Source organism: Coturnix japonica, chromosome 26 (assembly GCF_054131305.1).
Source record: "Coturnix japonica strain WE chromosome 26, WE-NBRP24, whole genome shotgun sequence".
NCBI classification, from domain to species: domain Eukaryota; kingdom Metazoa; phylum Chordata; class Aves; order Galliformes; family Phasianidae; genus Coturnix; species Coturnix japonica.
Window position 1 is genome coordinate 3,257,990 of NC_140688.1, and position 19,401 is coordinate 3,277,390.

At 49.0% G+C, this 19,401-nt stretch overlaps 1 protein-coding gene across 1 annotated transcript; it reads left to right on the forward strand.

Moving 5' to 3' along the window:
• The first annotated feature begins 1,474 nt into the window (after positions 1–1,474).
• On the forward strand, positions 1,475–5,613 carry LOC146756638 (uncharacterized). The gene is made up of 2 exons (XM_085523975.1): positions 1,475–5,365; positions 5,399–5,613. The coding sequence occupies exons 1-2, from the start codon at positions 2,260–2,262 to the stop codon at positions 5,611–5,613; spliced, it is 3,321 nt and encodes a 1,106-aa protein (XP_085380101.1). The 5' UTR covers positions 1,475–2,259.
• Positions 5,614–19,401: the final 13,788 nt, after the last annotated feature.

Genomic DNA, 19,401 nt, shown 5'->3' on the forward strand with positions numbered 1-19,401 from the left:
CTCACAAGTACAGCACCAGAAAGATATGCACACACACTGGCAACGACATTTGGAAGATCTGAGGAACAAGAGAGAAGACCCCGAGTTTTTGAACTGATTATGACACTTCAAAACTATGAAGAGCAGCTCCCCCCAGTACGCACCACAGTTTCTGCCATCTCACGAGTAGAAGACTGATAGATGAAATGCACAAGAAACTATTTCCATCGACTAATTGTGATGGTCGAGTAGTAGTATCAGAAACGACTGATGAAGGTCAGTCTCCATACGGGTCACCAGGTCTAGTGAAGGACCTGATCAAAATATTCCAATCGTACTCGTCACCTGTATCATCAAAAGTTTCAGGTGTTAGACGCACACGCTTCCCAGCTCGAGCAAGGAACAACAGTAAGATTGCACAGCGTGTTTCCATGTGGTGCTACCTACGGGACCACAGAGAAGACACGAGGAAGTGGCACGACCAACCTACTCCTGTACTACGAGCACGGGTGAGAGAACTACAAAACAGACCAACCACCAGTGGAGTTGCTCCAGTCATCACAGGTAACCAATAGAGGGGCCCTGCCCTCAGTCTTGGCGGGGAGAGGGATAATAAGAGTTTATTGGACTGTGTGGATTAAATGGTCTGGCACAACAGAACCACAGAACCACTGCTGGATACCAGTGCAAAGTGCACTCTAATGCCCTCGAATCACAAAGGGACAGAATCAATCCATATTTCTGGAGTGACTGGGGGCTCTCAAGAATTGACTCTGTTGGAGGCCGAAATAAGCCTCACTGGTAAAGACTGGCAAAAACATCCTATTGTGACTGGCCCAGTGGCTTCGTGTGTACTTGATATTGATTACCTCAGAAGGATCCGAAGAGGTATTGATGGGCCTTTGGAATAGCTGCTGTAGATATGGACAACATTAAGCAGCTGTCTGTTTTGCCTGGCCTGTCAGAGGACCCGTCTGTTGTGGGGCTGCTACGAGTAAAAGAGCAGCAGGTACTGATTGCTACAAAGACAGTGCACAGACAGCAGTACTGCACCAACTGGGATTCCTTGATCCCCGTTCATGATTTGATTTGCCAGCTGGACAATCAGGGAGTGATCAGCAAAACGCGGTCACCTTTTAACTGCCCATATGGCCAGTGTGTAAAGCCAGTGGAGAATGGAGGCTGAGGGTAGACTACCGTGGCCTGAATGAGGTCACACCCGCACTGAGTGCTGCTGTGCGGGACATGTTGGAACTCCAGTACGAGCTGGAGTCAAAAGCAGCCAAATGGTATGCCACCACTGACACTGCTAACGCCTTCTTCTCCATTCTTTTGGCCGCAGAATGTAGGCCACAGTTTGCCTTCACCTGGAGGGGCATTCAGTATACTTGGAACCGTTTGCCCCAGGGGTGGAAACACAGCCCAACCATTTGCCATGGGTTGGTCCAAACTGTACTGGAACAGGGTGGTGCTCCTAAGCACCTGCAGTACATTGATGACATTATTGTGAGGGGCAATGTCATGGTTTAATAATTTTGTAATTTTTGCTATCAGTATTCCACATCATAACATCATATAAAGCATGAATAATTTTACTGAATCTGCAACTTATCAGAAGAAGACTACATCTCCCAGGGAACAACACGATAGGTCACGGGACCTGGACTCTATATTAACTCTGTCGCAGAACAGACTGACGTCTTTCGAGTTCTGGCGTTCAGGGGAGTGTGTGGGAGCCTTCAGCCGTTCGCCTAGATTCACAGTAGGCCTCTCGGTTACGGGACTCATTCTCTCTCCTATTTTGCTTGATTCGTTAGCTCAATTTCAATTATATTGTATTATATTGTGTTATCCTGTATTTCGATATAGTATTTAGTAAATAAGTGTGCCTCCTTAGATCGTTGCCGCTGTTTTCTTTTCCTAATTAATTTTTTCCTTTCGGCCTAGGGCCCCTCCGGGGCCTACGGCCCCCTGTCACGGACGCAGGTGGATTTTTTTAGTTCAAACCGTGACAGATTTTTGGTGGAGAATGCGGGCAAATTGAGTTGCTGTTTTTCTGTGTTTTCTTCTGTTGCTCTTTTAGCTTTTAACAGAGCTACGAGTTTTTTTTCCCTGTTAAGGAGCTATCTCGTGTTTGCGATTCTGCACCTGCGAGCTTGACCTTGAAAGTCCAGGCGGACTGCCAATACTCCAGTATATTTTATAAACACTGCTGAGCTTTGTTTTCTTTTACTTTTTTCTCTCTATTGGAGGGAGAAAAAAAAAAAAAAAAAAAAAAAAATGTTTTCTCTACTAAATTTGTTTTACCAGGGACTGTGTGCCATTGGTTCCTTTTTTGAGACGCTCCGAACATATTGGGCCATGTTTAAGCTAGCCACTTTTTCTTATGGAGCTATACAATTGTATAATGGATTGAAAGCATGGTTAGCAATGCTCACTTCGTATCTGTATACAGCTCCAGAGGGAGCAACTAATGCAACTAATTATACAGAAATGGTGATTTTTAAGCGTGCTCCTCTTTCTTTCTATGAATCCTTTATGCAGTTTTTGAATGATCAGTGGGCCACACTCTTAATCTCCCTGATCTTACTGTTGATTATTGTAATAATCTCACTCAGTATCTGGGTTTATAACATCCGGAGGAAGTCTTCCCTAGAACCAGAGAATACTGAGTGGCAGGGAATTGAAGAGATTCTCAAAGGACAGACATCTTCAGTGTTATGGAGCTTCACTCCTGAACACTTGAAGAATCCTGAGAGTTTGATTGCATATTTGAGGCAGGAATGTTGTGGCTCAGGCAGATCTCAGGAGGCACAAATGATTTTGGGCCTAGCTAATGCTTATTGGGCCTTAGTCAATACCATTCCTGAGAGGGAAGTTTTTGAAGCTGAGAGAGAGAGTCTCAGGGCCGAGAAGGAGAGTCTTAGAGCTGAGGCAGAAAAACTTTGGGCTGAGAAGGTAGAGAGAGAAAAAGCTTTTGAAGCTGAGAGAAAAGATCTCCTGTACCAACGAGACTCAATCTGGTACGAGAAAGAGAGTCTTAGAGCTGACGCAGAAAAACTTTGGGATGAGAAGGTAGAGAGAGAAAAAGTTTTTGAAGCTGAGAGAAAAGATCTCCTGTACCAACGAGACTCAATCTGGTACGAGAAAGAGAATCTTAGAGCTGACGCAGGAAAACTTTGGGATGAGAAAAGGTCCCTGCAATCCCAACTCAACACTCTCCAGTCCGAGCACAGCGCCCTCCGGTCCGAGCACGACACTCTCCAGTCCGAGCACGGCGCCCTCCAGTCCGAGCACGACACTCTCCAGTCCGAGCACAGCGCCCTCCGGTCCGAGCACGACACTCTCCAGTCCGAGCACAGCGCCCTCCGGTCCGAGCACGACACTCTCCAGTCCGAGCACAGCGCCCTCCGGTCCGAGCACGACACTCTCCAGTCCGAGCACGGTGCCCTCCGGTCCGAGTACAACACTCTCCAGACTGAGCGCGATGCCCTCCGGACCGAGCACAATGCCCTCCAGACCGAGCACAACACTCTCCAGTCCAAGTATGACGCCGTCCAGTCTGAGTGCGGCACCCTTCAGGCCAAGCATGATGCCTTCCAATCCAACTGTGATGCCCTCCAGTCCGAGCACTACACTCTTCAGTCTGTGCATAATGCCCTCCGGTCCGAGCATAACGCTCTTCAGACTGAGCACAATGCCCTTCGGACCGAGCACAACACTCTTCAGTCCGAGCATAACACTCTTCAGACCGAGCACAATGCCCTCCAGACCAAGCTCAACACTCTCCAGACTGAGCGCGATGCCCTCCGGTCCGAGCATGACACTCTCCAGACTGAGCGCGATGCCCTCCGGTCCGAGCACGACACTCTCCAGTCTGAACACAAAGACCTCCAGTCCAGGTACGACAATCTCCGGGCAGCGCGCAGCGCCCTCCTGTGTAAGCACAACGCTCTCCAGTCTGAGCACGACGCCCTCCAGTCTAGTTATAACGTCCTCAGGGCAGAATGCGACACCCTCAAGTCTGAACCGTATGTACTCCAACTTAACCAACCACCGGGGGCACCAGATACAATGTTGGTTGCCCCTGTAAGAGGGCGAAAAACAAAACGAGTTTCAACTCAGATAGAGAAAATGCAGAAGGAGTTAGAAGAGCGGAGGGAGTTAGGAGAGCAGGACTCAGGAGAGCAGGGGGACTCAGGAGAGCAGGGGGACTCAGGAGGTCAGGGGGACTCAGGAGAGCAGGAGGAGTCAGAAGACCAGAGGAAGTCGGCGGAGCAGAGGTTGTTAGAGCAGTATAAGAAGATGTTAGAGGAGGAGAAGAAGTCAGAGGAGCAGAGAAAGTTAGGAGAGAGAAAGTTAGGAGAGAGGAAGAAGGAGGAAGGTCGCCTGGAGGAAATAACACAAGCGTCAGAGTCAGGGTCAGAGTCAGACGAGGAGCCAAAAGCTAAATTTTCTTTACGAGAATTTCTCGAGTCCAAACTTATAGATGGGGCAGCCTCATCAACACAGCTGCCAACATCAACACCTGGGACTCTTGATAGAGCAAAAGGTGAGCAAAGTATTACGACCATTATTGATCGATCTTTTAAACTGAGTGAAATTCGAGATCTAAGAAAGGATTTCACACGTCAGCCAAAAGAAAATATGGTCACTTGGTTACTTCGCTGCTGGGACAATGGTGCCAACAGTGCGTGGCTCGATGGCAGTGAAGCTCGCCAACTGGGTAGCATTTCCAGGGACTCACGTGTGGACAGAGGTATAGGCACATGCCAAAATCGGTCCTACACCCTCTGGAAGCGGATGTTGATAGCGGTAAGAGATAGATTCCCCTTTAAACGGGACTTGGAGCCTGAGAAAAAGAAATGGACTGATATGGAGAAAGGTATCCAATTTTTGAGAGAAAGGGCTCTGGTGGAAATGCTCTACAGCCCCCAGTTCAATCGTAACAATCCAAACCAATTACATGATCCTGAAGCAGTCCACGTTCCACGACAAATGTGGCGTGACTTTACAAAGGCAGCTCCAGAAAAGCATGCCAGTGCACTTGCATTGGTATATGGCAAAGGGGAAAGAAAGCCCCCTGTAAATGAGCTAATTAGCAGACTTCAGGAGCTTGAATTATTTATAAGCGCTACAGAAGTTAAGCTTTATACTTCAGCCATTGTCCAAATGGGAAAAAAAATAGTGGAAAGGTTAGACAAAGTGGAGGAAACACAAAGTGATATTATTGACAAATTGGCTAATGTGCCTGATGTAGATGAATCCACGGTGGTACCAGATGATGGAAACCAGGATTTCCACGATCGCCTATTGAGAGAGCTAAACAACATGAGTTCCTCTCGACCTGTATCATCGAAAATCTCAACCATAAAAAAGAGACGTCCTCGTATTCAAGCAAATGACAACGATAGGACACCTCGTATTCAAGCAAACGACAATGATAAGACCATACGTTTTGCTTTGTTGTATTTCTTGAGTAATCATGGGGAGGATATAAAGAAGTGGTATAACTCATCCACTTCTGCACTTCAGGCACGAGTGAAAGAATTACAATCCAAAACAACCACCAAGGTGAACTCTTCCAAACGGGGGAAAGTTCCAGTTGCTGCAAGCCGCCGAGGTAAACAATAGAGGGGCCCTGCCCCCAGCCAGGGGGGGGAAAGGGACAACAGAGTATACTGGACTGTGTGGATTAAGTGGCCTGGCACATCTCAACCACAGAAATATAAAGCCTTGGTGGACACCGGTGCACAATGCACCCTAATGCCCTCAAGTCACCAAGGGACACAACCAATATATATCCATGGAGTGACTGGGGGTTCCCAAGAATTGACTATGTTGGAGGCCGAGATAAGCCTCACTGGTAAAAACTGGCAGAGACACCCTATTGTGACTGGTCCAGAGGCTCCATGTATACTGGGAATCGATTACCTTAGGATGGGATATTTCAAGGATCCCAAGGGGTATCGATGGGCCTTTGGGATAGCTGCTGTAAACACAAATGGTGTTAAGCAGCTGTCAACTTTACCTGGTCTGTCAGATGATCCTTCTGTTGTGGGGTTGCTCCAGGTAAAAGACCAAGAGGTACCAATTGCCACCAAAGTGGTTCACAGACGGCAGTACCGCACCAATAGGGACTCATTGCTCCCCATTCACAAGCTAATTCGCCAATTAGAAAATCAGGGAGTGATTAGCAAAACGCACTCGCCTTTTAACAGCCCCATATGGCCAGTGCGTAAAACCAGTGGGGAATGGAGGCTGACGGTAGATTACCGTGGCCTGAATGAAGTTACACCTCCATTAAGTGCTGCTGTACCAGACATGCTAGAACTCCAGTATGAACTGGAGTCAAAAGAAGCTAGGTGGTATGCCACCATTGATATTGCTAATGCCTTCTTTTCCATCCCATTGGCTGCAAAATGTAGGCCACAGTTTGCTTTTACCTGGAGAGGTATTCAGTATACCTGGAACCGTTTACCCCAGGGGTGGAAGCACAGCCCAACAATTTGCCATGGATTGATCCAAGCTGTTTTGGAACAGGGTAATGCTCCTGAGCACTTGCAGTATATTGATGACATTGTGGTGTGGGGCCATACAGCAGCAGAGGTTTCCAAGAAAGGGAAACAGATAATCCAAATTCTTTTGAAAGCTGGTTTTGCCATTAAGCGCAGCAAGGTGAAGGGGCCTGCCCAGGAAATCCAGTTCTTAGGCATAAAATGGCAAGATGGACGTCGTCACATCCCAGCAGATGTGATTGACAAAATCACTGCTATGTCTCCGCCCACAAATAAAACAGAGACCCAATCTTTTCTGGGAGTAGTGGGCTTTTGGAGAATGCATGTCCCAAACTACAGCCACATAGTGAGCCCTCTCTATCAGGTAACACGGAAGAAGAATAATTTCTCATGGGGTCCTGAGCAGCAGCAGGCTTTTGAGCAGATAAAACAAGAAATAGCCCGTGCCGTGGCCTTGGGGCCAGTACGGACGGGACAGGATGTGAAGAACATCCTCTACACTGCTGCTGGAGAGAAAGGTCCCACCTGGAGTTTGTGGCAAAGAGCCTCAGGAGAGACCCGAGGCCGACCCCTAGGATTTTGGAGTCGAGCATATAAAGGGTCTGAGGAGCGCTACACTCCGACTGAGAAGGAGATCTTAGCCGTGTATGAGGGGGTTCGGGCTGCTTCTGAAGTAGTTGGGACAGAGGTTCAGCTTCTTCTAGCACCTCGCTTGCCAGTAATAAACTGGATGTTTAAAGGACAGGTTCCCTCCACCCATCATGCTACTGATGCCACTTGGAGTAAGTGGATTTCATTAATTACTCAACGAGCTCGAATGGGAAAACTCAGCCGTCCTGGAATTCTAGAAGTGATCATGGACTGGCCTGAGAGTAAAAAAATTGAAATACCACCTACAGAAGAGGTATCACGTGCTAAAGAGGCACCACCATACAATGAGCTACCAGAAAACGAAAAGAAATTTGCCCTATTCACAGATGGATCATGTCGTATTGTAGGGAAGCATCGCAGATGGAAAGCTGCTGTATGGAGCCCCACACGACAAGTTGCAGAGGCCACTGAAGGTAAAGGAGAATCAAGTCAATTTGCAGAGGTAAAGGCTGTTCAGCTGGCTTTAGATGTGGCTGAACGGGAGAGGTGGCCAATGCTTCATCTTTATACTGATTCATGGATGGTGGCAAATGCCTTATGGGGGTGGTTGCAACAGTGGGAAAATGATAATTGGCAACGAAAGGGTAAACCTGTTTGGGCTGCTGAACTGTGGAAAGACATTGCTGCCCGAATAAGGAACATTGTTGTAAAGGTGCGCCATGTAGATGCTCATGTGCCTAAAAGTAAGGCTACTGAAGAACATAAAAATAACCATCAGGTTGATCGAGCTGCCAAATTTGAGGTGGCTCAAATAGACTTGGACTGGCAGAACAAGGGTGAATTATTCCTAGCTCGGTGGGCCCATGAGACTTCAGGTCATCAAGGAAGGGATGCAACATATAAGTGGGCCAGAGACCGAGGGGTGGACTTAACTATGGACGCTATTGCTCAAGTTATTCATGATTGTGAAACATGCGCCATAATTAAACAAGCCAAGAGGATGAAACCTATTTGGGGGGAAGGGCGATGGCAAAAGTATAAATATGGGGAGGCATGGCAGGTTGATTATATCACCTTGCCACGATCTCGCAATGGTAAGCGTTATGTACTCACCATGGTGGAGGCAACCACTGGGTGGCTCGAAACATACGCAGTACCCCATGCTACCGCCCGAAACACCATATTAGGGTTGGAAAAGCAAATCCTGTGGCGGCATGGCACTCCAGAAAGAATTGAATCAGATAATGGGACCCATTTTAAAAATTCCCTTGTAACCACTTGGGCCAAAAATCATGGCATCGAGTGGATTTACCATATTCCCTATCATGCACCAGCTTCTGGTAAGATTGAACGATTCAATGGGTTGTTGAAAACTATGTTGAAAGCAATGGGTGGCGGAACGTATAAAAACTGGGAGAACCATTTAGCAGAAGCCACCTGGTTGGTCAACACTCGAGGATCTAGTAATCGTAATGGTCCTAACCAATCCAGCTCCCTACGTACCGTGGAAGGAGATAAGGTTCCTGTAGTACACATAAAGAGCGTATTGGGAAAGACAGTTTGGGTCCTTCCAGCGTCTGGAAAGGGCAAACCTCTCCGGGGTACTGTCTTTGCCCAGGGACCTGGGTGCACGTGGTGGGTGATGGACAAAAATGGGAATGTTCATTGTGTACCACAAGGGAATTTGATGTTGGGGGAGTGCAGCCAATGATTTTCTTGTAGATATATAGGTAGAGGCTCAGAAAATATTTCAATTAGGTACAGAATAGTTCAATTAGGTATAGGACTTAAGATAGAGTGGATCAATGTTAAGGAAACACTTTTCTCTATATACCTTAATTAGGCATTCTGTAAGCAAGTTTTCCATCTGGACTCTATATCCTGCACTGGCCATGCATGTGTAGAGCACACATGGAAAGAAGTATAAATCAAAAGGAAAATCTGCTGTGGTGGCTGGGAAAGGATGAGTGCACCTTGATGTGGGGGACGCCCTACCAGCGCTGCCTTTCCCCTCTACCGCTGACATGTTTTCTTTTTTCTGGCAGTTTTGCCATTTTCTCAAAATTAATAAATAGTAAATTAGGTTATAGAGTTTTGTTCTCAACTTAGGGATTTGTATGGAATAAATATAGATTGTTGAGAAAAAAATAAGGTTGCTGATTATTCACAATTATACATATGAGTGTGTATGTATGTATAAATATAATGTAATGATGTAGAATAAGGGGTGGAATGTCATGGTTTAATAATTTTGTAATTTTTGCTATCAGTATTCCACATCATAACATCATATAAAGCATGAATAATTTTACTGAATCTGCAACTTATCAGAAGAAGACTACATCTCCCAGGGAACAACACGATAGGTCACGGGACCTGGACTCTATATTAACTCTGTCGCAGAACAGACTGACGTCTTTCGAGTTCTGGCGTTCAGGGGAGTGTGTGGGAGCCTTCAGCCGTTCGCCTAGATTCACAGTAGGCCTCTCGGTTACGGGACTCATTCTCTCTCCTATTTTGCTTGATTCGTTAGCTCAATTTCAATTATATTGTATTATATTGTGTTATCCTGTATTTCGATATAGTATTTAGTAAATAAGTGTGCCTCCTTAGATCGTTGCCGCTGTTTTCTTTTCCTAATTAATTTTTTCCTTTCGGCCTAGGGCCCCTCCGGGGCCTACGGCCCCCTGTCACGGACGCAGGTGGATTTTTTAGTTCAAACCGTGACAGGCAATACAGCAGAGGAAGTTTTCACAAAAGGAGAGCAAATAATTCAAATTCTTCTACAAGCTGGCTTTGCTATTAAGCGAAGCAAAGTAAAAGGGCCTGCCCAGGAAATTCAGTTCCTAGGGATAAAGTGGCAGGATGGATGTTGTCACATCCCAACAGATGTGATCGAGAAAATCACTGCCATGTCTCTACCAACTAGCAAGAAAGAGACAGTCTTTCCTGGGTGTAGTGAGGCTTTTGGAGGATGTACGTTCTAAACTACAGCCTCATTGTAAGTACCCTTTAGCAGGTGACCTAGAAGAAGAATGATTGTGCATGGGGCCCTGAACAGCAGAAGGCTTTTGAGCAGATTAAACAAGAGATAGCCTGTGCCGTGGCCCTGGGCCAGTATGGATGGGACAGGATGTAAAGAACATCCTCTACATTGCTGGTGCTGGAGAGAAAGGCCCCACTTGGAGTTTGTGGCAAAGAGCCTCAGGAGAGACCCGAGGCCGACCCCTGGGATTCTGGAGTCGATCATATAAGGGGTCTGAAGAGTGCTACACTCCAACTGAGAAGGAGATCTTAGCCGCGTATGAGGGGGTTCGGGCTGCTTCCGAAGTAGTCGGGACTGAAACACAGCTCCTTTTGGCACCTCGACTGTCAGTGCTGAACTGGATGTTCAAAGGACAGGTTCCCTCCACCCATCATGCTACCGATGTCACCTGGAGCAAGTGGATTACGCTGATTACACAGCGAGCGCGAATGCGAAACCTCAATCGTCTAGGAATCCTAGAGGTAATCATGGACTGGCCTGAAGATAAAAAGTTTGGAACATCACCAGCAGAAGAGGTATCACGTGCTAAAGAGGCCCCACCATACAACGAATTACCAGAAAATGAAAAGAAATATGCCCTATTCACAGACGGATCATGTCGCATTGTAGGGAAGCATCGCAAATGGAAAGCTGCTGTGTGGAGCCCCACACGACAGGCTGCAGAGGCCACTGAAGGTAAGGGAGAATCAAGTCAGTTTGCAGAGGTAAAAGCTGTCCAGCTGGCCTTAGATGTTGCTGAATGGGAGAGGTGGCCAATGCTGTATCTTTATGCTGACTCATGGATGGTGGCAAATGCCTTATGGGGGTGGTTACAGCAGTGGGAACAAAATAACTGGCAACGGAGGGGTAAATCTGTTTGGGCCGCTGAACTATGGAAGGACATTGCTGCCCGAACAAAGAATATGGTTGTAAAGGTGCGTTACGTGGATGCACATGTGCCCAAAAGTCAGGCTACTGAAGAACAACAAAACAACTATCAGGTAGATAAAGCTGCCAAAATTGAGGTGGCTCAAATCGACTTGGATTGGCAGAATAAGGGCGAATTATTTCTAGCTCGATGGGCTCATGAGACCTCAGGCCATCAAGGAAGAGACGCAACATATAAGTGGGCCAGAGACCGAGGGGTGGACTTAACCATGGACGCTATTGCGCAGATTATTCATGATTGTGAAACATGTGCCATAATTAAACAAGCCAAAAGGATGAAACCTCTCTGGGAGGAAGGGCGATGGCAAAAGTATAAATATGGGGAGGCGTGGCAGGTTGATTATATCACCTTGCCACGATCTCGCAGTGGTAAGTGTTATGTACTCACTATGGTAGAGGCAACCACTGGGTGGCTTGAAACATACGCAGTACCCCATGCTACTGCTCGAAACACCATATTAGGTCTTGAGAAACAAGTCCTGTGGCGACATGGCACCCCAGAAAGAATTGAGTCTGATAATGGGACACATTTCAAAAATTCTCTTATAAATACTTGGGCCAAGGATCATGGCATTGAGTGAATTTATCATATTCCCTACCATGCACCAGCTTCTGGTAAAATTGAACGATATAATGGGTTGTGGAAAACTATGTTGAAAGCAATGGGTGGTGGAACATTTAAGCACTGGGAGAAGAATCTGGCAGAAGCCACTTGGTTGGTCAATACTAGAGGATCTGTCAATCGTGATGGTCCTAGTCAATCTAGCCCCCTACACACTGTAGAAGGAGATAAGGTCCCTGTTATACATGTAAAGAACATGTTGGGAAAAGCTGTTTGGGTCCTTCCAGCTTCTGGAAAGGGCAAACCTATCCGTGGAACTGTCTTTGCCCAGGGACCTGGGTGCACTTGGTGGGTAATGCAGAAGGATGGGGATGTTCAGTGTGTACCACAAGGGAATTTGATGCTGGGGGAGTGCAGTCAATAATTTTATAATTATATTATAATTTTATTTTATCTATCTATATATATATGTTTGCATGTGTAGTGTATTTTAGTTATTATAGTTGTACATTTAGTTATGTTACATGCAATTCTACTATTTAGCTATCATAATTTTACATACGTGTATATATATGTATATATATTAACCATGATGTAATAATGTAGAATAAGGGCTGGAATGTCATGGTTTTGTAATTTTGTAATTTTGCTATCAGTATTCCACATCATAACATCATGTAAAGTATGGATACTTCTATTGAATGTGCAGTCCACAGAAGAAGACTACATATCCCAGAGAACAACAGGGGTAACAATAAGTCACGGGACCAGGACGCTGCATAATCTCGTTTCCAGGCTGGAGTGCCCTCCTTCTTCTCTCCAACTTCTCGGAGAGTGGGAAGCGTTCCAGCCGTGTCGCCTAGAGTTCACAGTAGGCCTCTCGGTTTTCGGGGACTCTCTCTCTCTGTTTCGTTTGATTTGTTAGCCTCAATTATATTATATTGTGTTATCTTGTATTTCGATATCATATTTAGTAAAATAAGTTTTTCCTCCTTAGATTGCCGCTGTTTTATCCCACTCCTTTTTCCCCTCTTTTCCGGGCCCCGGGGGGGGGGGGGGGGGGGGGCGGGCACGGGGTGGCTTCCCCTGTCACGGGCATAGGTAAATCTAAGTAACCCGTAACAGGGGCCTGTATGGGGTCTATGGGACCTATATGGGGTTGTGGGGCCTGTGTGGGGTCTATGGAGCCCATATGGGGTTGTGGGGAATCTATGGGCTCTATGAGGCTCATATGTGGTTGTGGGGCCTGTAAGGGGTCTATGCGTCCCATATGGAATTTTGGGGCCCATATGGGGTTGTGGGGCCTGCATGAGGTCTATGGGGCCTGTATGGGGTTGTGTGACCTGTATGGTGTCTCTGGGGCCTATATGGGGTATATGGGGCTTGTATGTGGTATATGGGGCCTGTATGGGGTTGTAGGGACTGTATGGATCTATGGTGCCCATATGGGGTTTTGGAGCGTGTATGGAGTCCATGGGGCCCATATGGGGTAGTGGGGCCTGTATGGGATCTATGGGGCCAGTATGGGGTTGTGGGGCCTGTATGGGTTCTATGGGTCCCATATAGGGTTGTGGGGCATGTATGGAGTCGTGGGGCCTGTATGGGGTTGTGGGGCCTGTATGGAGTCTTTGTGTTTCATATGGGGTCTATGTGTCCCATATGGGGCCTGTGTGGGGCCCATATGGGGTTGTGAGGCATGTATGGAGTCTATGGGGCCCATATGGGGTCTATGTGTCCTGTATGAGGTCTATGGGGCCTATATGGTTTTGAGGGACCTGTATGGTTTTGTGGGACCTGTATGGGGTCTATAAGGACCTTATGGGGTTGTGGGGTCAGTATGGGGTCTATAGGGCCCATATGGGGTTTTGGGGCCCGTATGGTGTCTATGGGGCCCATAAGGGGTCTATGGGTCCCATATGGGGTCTATGGGGCCTATAATGATTTGTGGAGCCTGTATGGGATCTATGGGGCCTGTATGGGTTTTTGGAGCCTTTATGGCATTGTAGGTCCTATGGGGTTGTGGGGCCTGTATTGGGTTTTTGGGGCTGTATGGGGTTTTTGGGTTTGTATGCAGTCTATGGGGCCAATGTTGGTTGTGGGGCCTGTATGAGGTTTATGAGGCCCTTATGGTGTCTATGGGTCTCATATGGGTTTGTGAGGCCTATATGGGATGTGGGGCCTGTATGGGGTCTATGGGGACCATATGGGGTTGTGAGGCCTGTATGGGTTCCATGGTGCCCATATGGGGTTGTGGGGTCTGAATGAGGTCTATGGGGCCAGTATGGGGCTTTGGGGCCTGTATGGGGTCTATGGGGCCCATATGTGGTTGTGGGGTTTGTATGGGTTTGCGGGGCCATTTTGGTGTTGTGGGGCCTGTATGGTGTTGTGGGCCCTGTATGGGGTTATGGGGCCCTGTTATAGTTTTGTAATTTGGTTGGTGTTGGTATTCCACATCAGAACACCATGCCTAAAAATGGGAGGAAAGGGGACAAGTTTTTTTTTTCTGTGGACTGCCTTAAATGTTCATGTGGGGAGGGGCACCGGAGGGGAAGTGGGGCAGGGGACGGGGTTCCTGGCCCGGCTCCCTGCGGGGAGACAACGCGGGCGGAGCTTCTTACCTTCCACAGCTCCCTCGGTGAGATTGGGGACTTGGTATTCTCTTTGTTGAAACTCTCTTGTTGTTGTTTAGCGCTATTAGGTTATTTAACTGCCGTTCGTTCTCAGATCACCTTTTTCCTCCTTCATTTTTTGTTAGACCCAATCGCAATCTCCCTTCCCTTCCCCTCTCCCGAAACGCACGTGGCTGGACCGCGCTGTGCCGTACCGTGCAGCGCCGCTAGAGAAAGGGGGGCACTTTTGTTCCTGCTCCCCCGGGTTTTTGCCCACTGTCCCGGAGTGAGCTCTAGAGAGAACTCCATGACAGGCCCATACGGGGTTGTGGGACCTGTATGGGCTCTATGGGGCCCATAAGGGGTTGTGGGGCATGTATGGGGTTGTGGGGCCTGTATGGGGTCTATGGGGCCTGCACGGGGTTGTCGGGCATGTATGGGGTTGTGGGGCCTGTATGGGGTCTATGGGGCCTGCATGGGGTTGTCGGGCATGTATGGGGTTGTGGGGCCTGTATGGGGTCTATGGGGCCTGTATGTAGTTGTGGGACCTGTATGGGTTTGTGGGGCATGTATATGGTTGTAGGACCTGTATGGGGTCTATGGGGCTTATATGGGGCTTTGGGGCCTGTATGGTGTCTATGGGGCTTATATGGGGTTGTGGGGCCTCTGTGGGGTCTGTTGGGCCCATATGGGGTTGTAGCAATTTTATGGGGTCTATGGGGCCCATATGGAGTTGTGGAGCCTATATGGGGTCTATGGTGCCCATATTGGCTTGTTGGGCCTGTATGGGGTCTATGGGACCCATGTGGGTTTGGGGTCCTGTATCGGGTCTATGGGGCCCATATGGGTTCTATGGGTTAATATGGGTCTATGGGGTCTATATGGTTTTGTGGGGCCTTTATGGGGCCTATGGGTCCCATATGGGGTCTGTCGGTCCCATATGGGATTGTGGGGCCTGTATGGGGTTGTGGGACCTGTATGGCATCCATGGGGCTTGTATGGCATCCATGGGGCTTGTATGGTTTCTGTGGGGTTTGTATGGTGTCTGTGGGGCTTGTATGGGCTTGTGGGACCAGTACGGAGTCTATGGGGACTGTATGGGGTTGTGGGACCCACATGGTGTTGTGGGACCTATATGTGGCTGTGGGACCTGTATGGTGTTGTGGGGAATATACGTGGTTGTGGGACCTATATGGGGTGTATGAAACCCATATGGGGTTGTGGGGCATATCTGGGGTTGTGGGGCCTGTATGGGGTCTATGGGGCCAGTATGGGGTTGTGGGGCCTGTATGGGGTCTATGGGGCCAGTATGGGGTTGTGGGGCCTGTATGGGGTCTATGGGTCCCATATGGGGTAGTGGAACCTGTATGGGGTCTATGGGGCCTATATGGGGTTGTGGGGCCCATATGTGGTTTTGGGGCCTATATGGGGTTGTAGGGACTGTATGGGTCTATGGTGCCCATATGGGGTTTTGAAGCCTGTATGGGGTCCATGGGGCACATATGGGGTTGTGGGGCCTGTATGGGGTGTATGGGGCCAGTATGGGGTTGTGGGGCCTGTATGGGTTCTATGGGTCCCATATGGGGTAGTGAGGCTTGTATGGGGTCTATGGGGCCCATATGGGTTTGTGGGGCCTGTATCTGGTCTATGGCCCATATGAGGTCACCCCAACTATCTTTTTAACTTGCAGTTTTCGTCCTGATAGCTACTCCCTTGCTGAGTTCCCAAAACCATGGCCAACTTCTCCCCACCATCACACATCCCATTGCTCTCGTCGTCCTTGCAGATGGCACAGCAGCTTGGTCAGCTGCACAGTGTCTACGTGACCCTTCTCAGCTAGCCAGTTGTCAATAAATCTGTCCACACACAAGGTGTGTTTGTTGGCTGCCAGGTTCCTCCTCGCCCTGTCTGCCTCAGCCTGGACTTACTCTGAGTCTTCCTCTGCACACACAGCAGGAAGCTCACCCTGTCTTTCCCTGCTGAGCTGAGTTTGGGATGGAGGGCGAGGGAAAGGAGAGGGCTGTGCAGCCCCAAAGCTGTCCCCACTGCCCTGGCTTGTGCCTCTCAACAGCAGGAGGGGGCTCCTGAGCTCTGTTCCCACACAGGACCACCTCCAGCTCTTCCTCCAGCCAGCCTGTAATGCATCCACCCTTTCTACCTCCTCCACTCGCAAGGGGTCTGGATTCCCACCTTCGGCTCCTTCATCATCCATCATCTCCAAGGAGATCAGGACAGAGGACAGGACCGTGACCCTGTGCTGGCCCGTGTTTCACCTGGCCAGCAACCTCACAGCTGTGCACCACCTCAAGTCCCTAATGGCAGGGAGTCCCTGCCAGGTAGGAGGGGGGATTCAAGCTCTGCTGGCTTTGTGGACGGGGCAAAGAGGGCCACCACATCCCTTCTCAGAAGCAGGCCTACCCCTCGCAGGAGCCCATCCAAACGCAGGGCCGTTCTGGATGATGTCCCTTAGAACCAGTTCTAGGTGGAACAGCAACCATATCATCAACACCATCCCTGGTATTTTCTCAGCCCACAGGAAGGTGGAGCCCCTGAAGTGCAGCCAGGTGGCCGCAGCCGCCTCTGTGAGCAGGCGGAGAGTGCAGGCGTGTATCCAAAGCACTGTATGGTTGCTCTCCATCTGCCTGCAGAATGGGGAGAACGTGGCCGTGGTGCTCAAGGATGTCGGAGTGCTCTTCACTGATGGGCTGACCTTCGAAATAAAGTTCTATTATGTCTTCATTGAGAAGCTGCCAGGGAAAAAGAACTTCAGGAAACCCATTTTTTTTTGCTTCAGAGACCAGCTTCAAGCAGGTAAAACTGCACTGGAGAAGGAAACTGAAGTGAAGAAAAGTGAAGAAAAAGGACCAGAAAAGCTCTTTTTTTAGAGTTTTTTGGAGCTAGCACCAGTGCTGTGCTTGGGCTAGCAGCTGGCAGCTTGTGGGAGGGCTCCTGACTCACCAGGGGCGGAGCTGACACTGCCTGCTCTTTATCACTGGTAATTGACCTTGACCCATTTGCTGTGTGGATAAAGAGAGGCCAGGGAGGGCGGAAACTAGTTCACAAAACAACACAGAAGGTGTGAACAGCTGTTCTGAGCACCTAGTTTGGAGGTAGTCAGTGTTTGAGGGCTGCTTGCACTGCCCACTCAATAAGGCAGCAGTGGGAGTGGAGGCTGCGTCTTGTGTAAGCACGAGTTAGTGCTCTTGTCTTTTTCTCAGGTAACTTGCTCTTCTGTTGACAGGACCTGACGCTAACGCTTCAAACATGGTCCTCACCAGGAAGCGGGCTTCCCGTGCAAAGCCTGTGGCAACCCAGACAGAGGGTCTGCTCCAAGATGTGGCAGTTCAGGTCTCTGGCTGCCAGGAGTGCCTCAACCTACTGCTGCCAGGAGAGGATGGGAAGGATGCAACTTGTGTGCGGTGTGAGCAGCTAGATGAGCTGCTCAGCCTTGTGGTGGAGCTTAGGGAGGAGGTAGTTAGACTGCAAACAATCAGAGAATCTGAACAGGAGAGGCTAAGGTCCATTAAGGACTGTGAAATTGAAATTGATGGGTGGTGCCATGCCCTATCAGGCCTGGGATCCAGGCACACAGCTGAAGCTCCCCAAGGAGCATGTTGCCCCAGGTCGCCTTACAAACAGGCAATAGAAAGGAGTGTGCAGATGGACTGTGCTCCTGCTGCACTGAGCCGTCAGTCCTCCCTTACCCCTACCAATACAAATGTAGAGGTAGGGGGTGTGGGACTGTCGACAGAGCCTCTATCCTGCAGTTGCCAATCAGACCAAAGTAGCCTGAGAGAAAAGGATGGGTGGAAACAGGTACCGGTGGCTCGGCGAAGTGGGTTCCCCCCCCCCGCAACCATGCTCGGCTCCCCAGGTGCCTCTGCAAAATAGATTTGTGGCCCTGGAAACTGAGGGAGAGGTGAATACAGATGTGGAATCAGCCCCACCTGTGAGGGTGCCTCGGGGGAAACAGACACACCTGCACCTCAAAACTTCTTCCACACAGAAGGATAGAAGGGTAGTCGTCATAGGTGACTCCCTTCTGCAAGGAATGGAAGGCCCTATATGCTGGCCTAACCCTACCCGCAGGGAGGTGTGCTCCCTCCCCGGGGCACGGGTCAGGGACATTGCTGGGAGACTTCCCAGTCTGATCTGCCCTTCTGATTACTATCCCCTGCTGGTAGTTCAGGCTGGCAGTGAAGAAGCTAGTAAAAAAAGCCTGAAAGCTCTCAAAGATGATTTCAGGGGACTGGGGCGGGTAATTGAAGGAACAGGTGTGCAAGTGGTTATTGCATCTGTACCTTCAGTGGCAGGGAGGGATACTGAGTTGGGCCTGAAAACCCACCTCTTAAACAAATGGTTAAAGAGTTGGTGCAGACATAGGAGTCTTGGTTTTTTTGATCATGGGGCAATTTATTCGGCACCTGGCATGACAGCGGCAGATGGAAGCGGCCTGTCTCAAAGGGGTAAGAGGGTTCTAGCCAAGGAACTGTCAGGACTTATTGACAGGTGTTTAAACTAGGTAGGATGGGGGAAGGGGACAAAACGAGGGCCGCTGGGTCTGAGGCGGCAGTTCAAGACTCAAAGCAGAGCTCGCTAGGTGCAGACAATGGAGTTAAAAGGCATGGAGAGGGGTGGGGAGATGCTGCCTCTCTCAAGTGCCTGTATACCAACGTGCGAAGCATGGGGAATAAACAGGAAGAATTGGAGCTCTGTGTGCGGTCAAGTGGCCATGATCTCATTGCGATCACGGAGACGTGGTGGGACAGCTCGCATGACTGGAATGTTGTCATGGAAGGCTATGTGCTTTTTAGGAAAGATCGGCTGGCAAGGCGGGGTGGTGGAGTTGCTCTTTATGTGAGAGAGCAGCTAGAATGTATTGAACTCCACCTGGGCGAGAGTAATGTAGAAGTTGAGAGCTTGTGGGTGAAAATCAAGGGCCAGGCTGGCAAAGGGTACACTGATGTGGGTGGGTACTACAGGCCTCCTGATCAGGAGGAGGAGGTTGATGAGGCCTTCCATAAGCAACTAGAAGTAGCGGCACGCTCCCAGGCACTGGTACTTATGGGGGATTTCAATTATCCAGATATTTGCTGGACGACCAACACGGCCAGGCATGCACGGTCCAGACAATTCTTGCAGTGCATTGAAGATAACTTCCTGATGCAG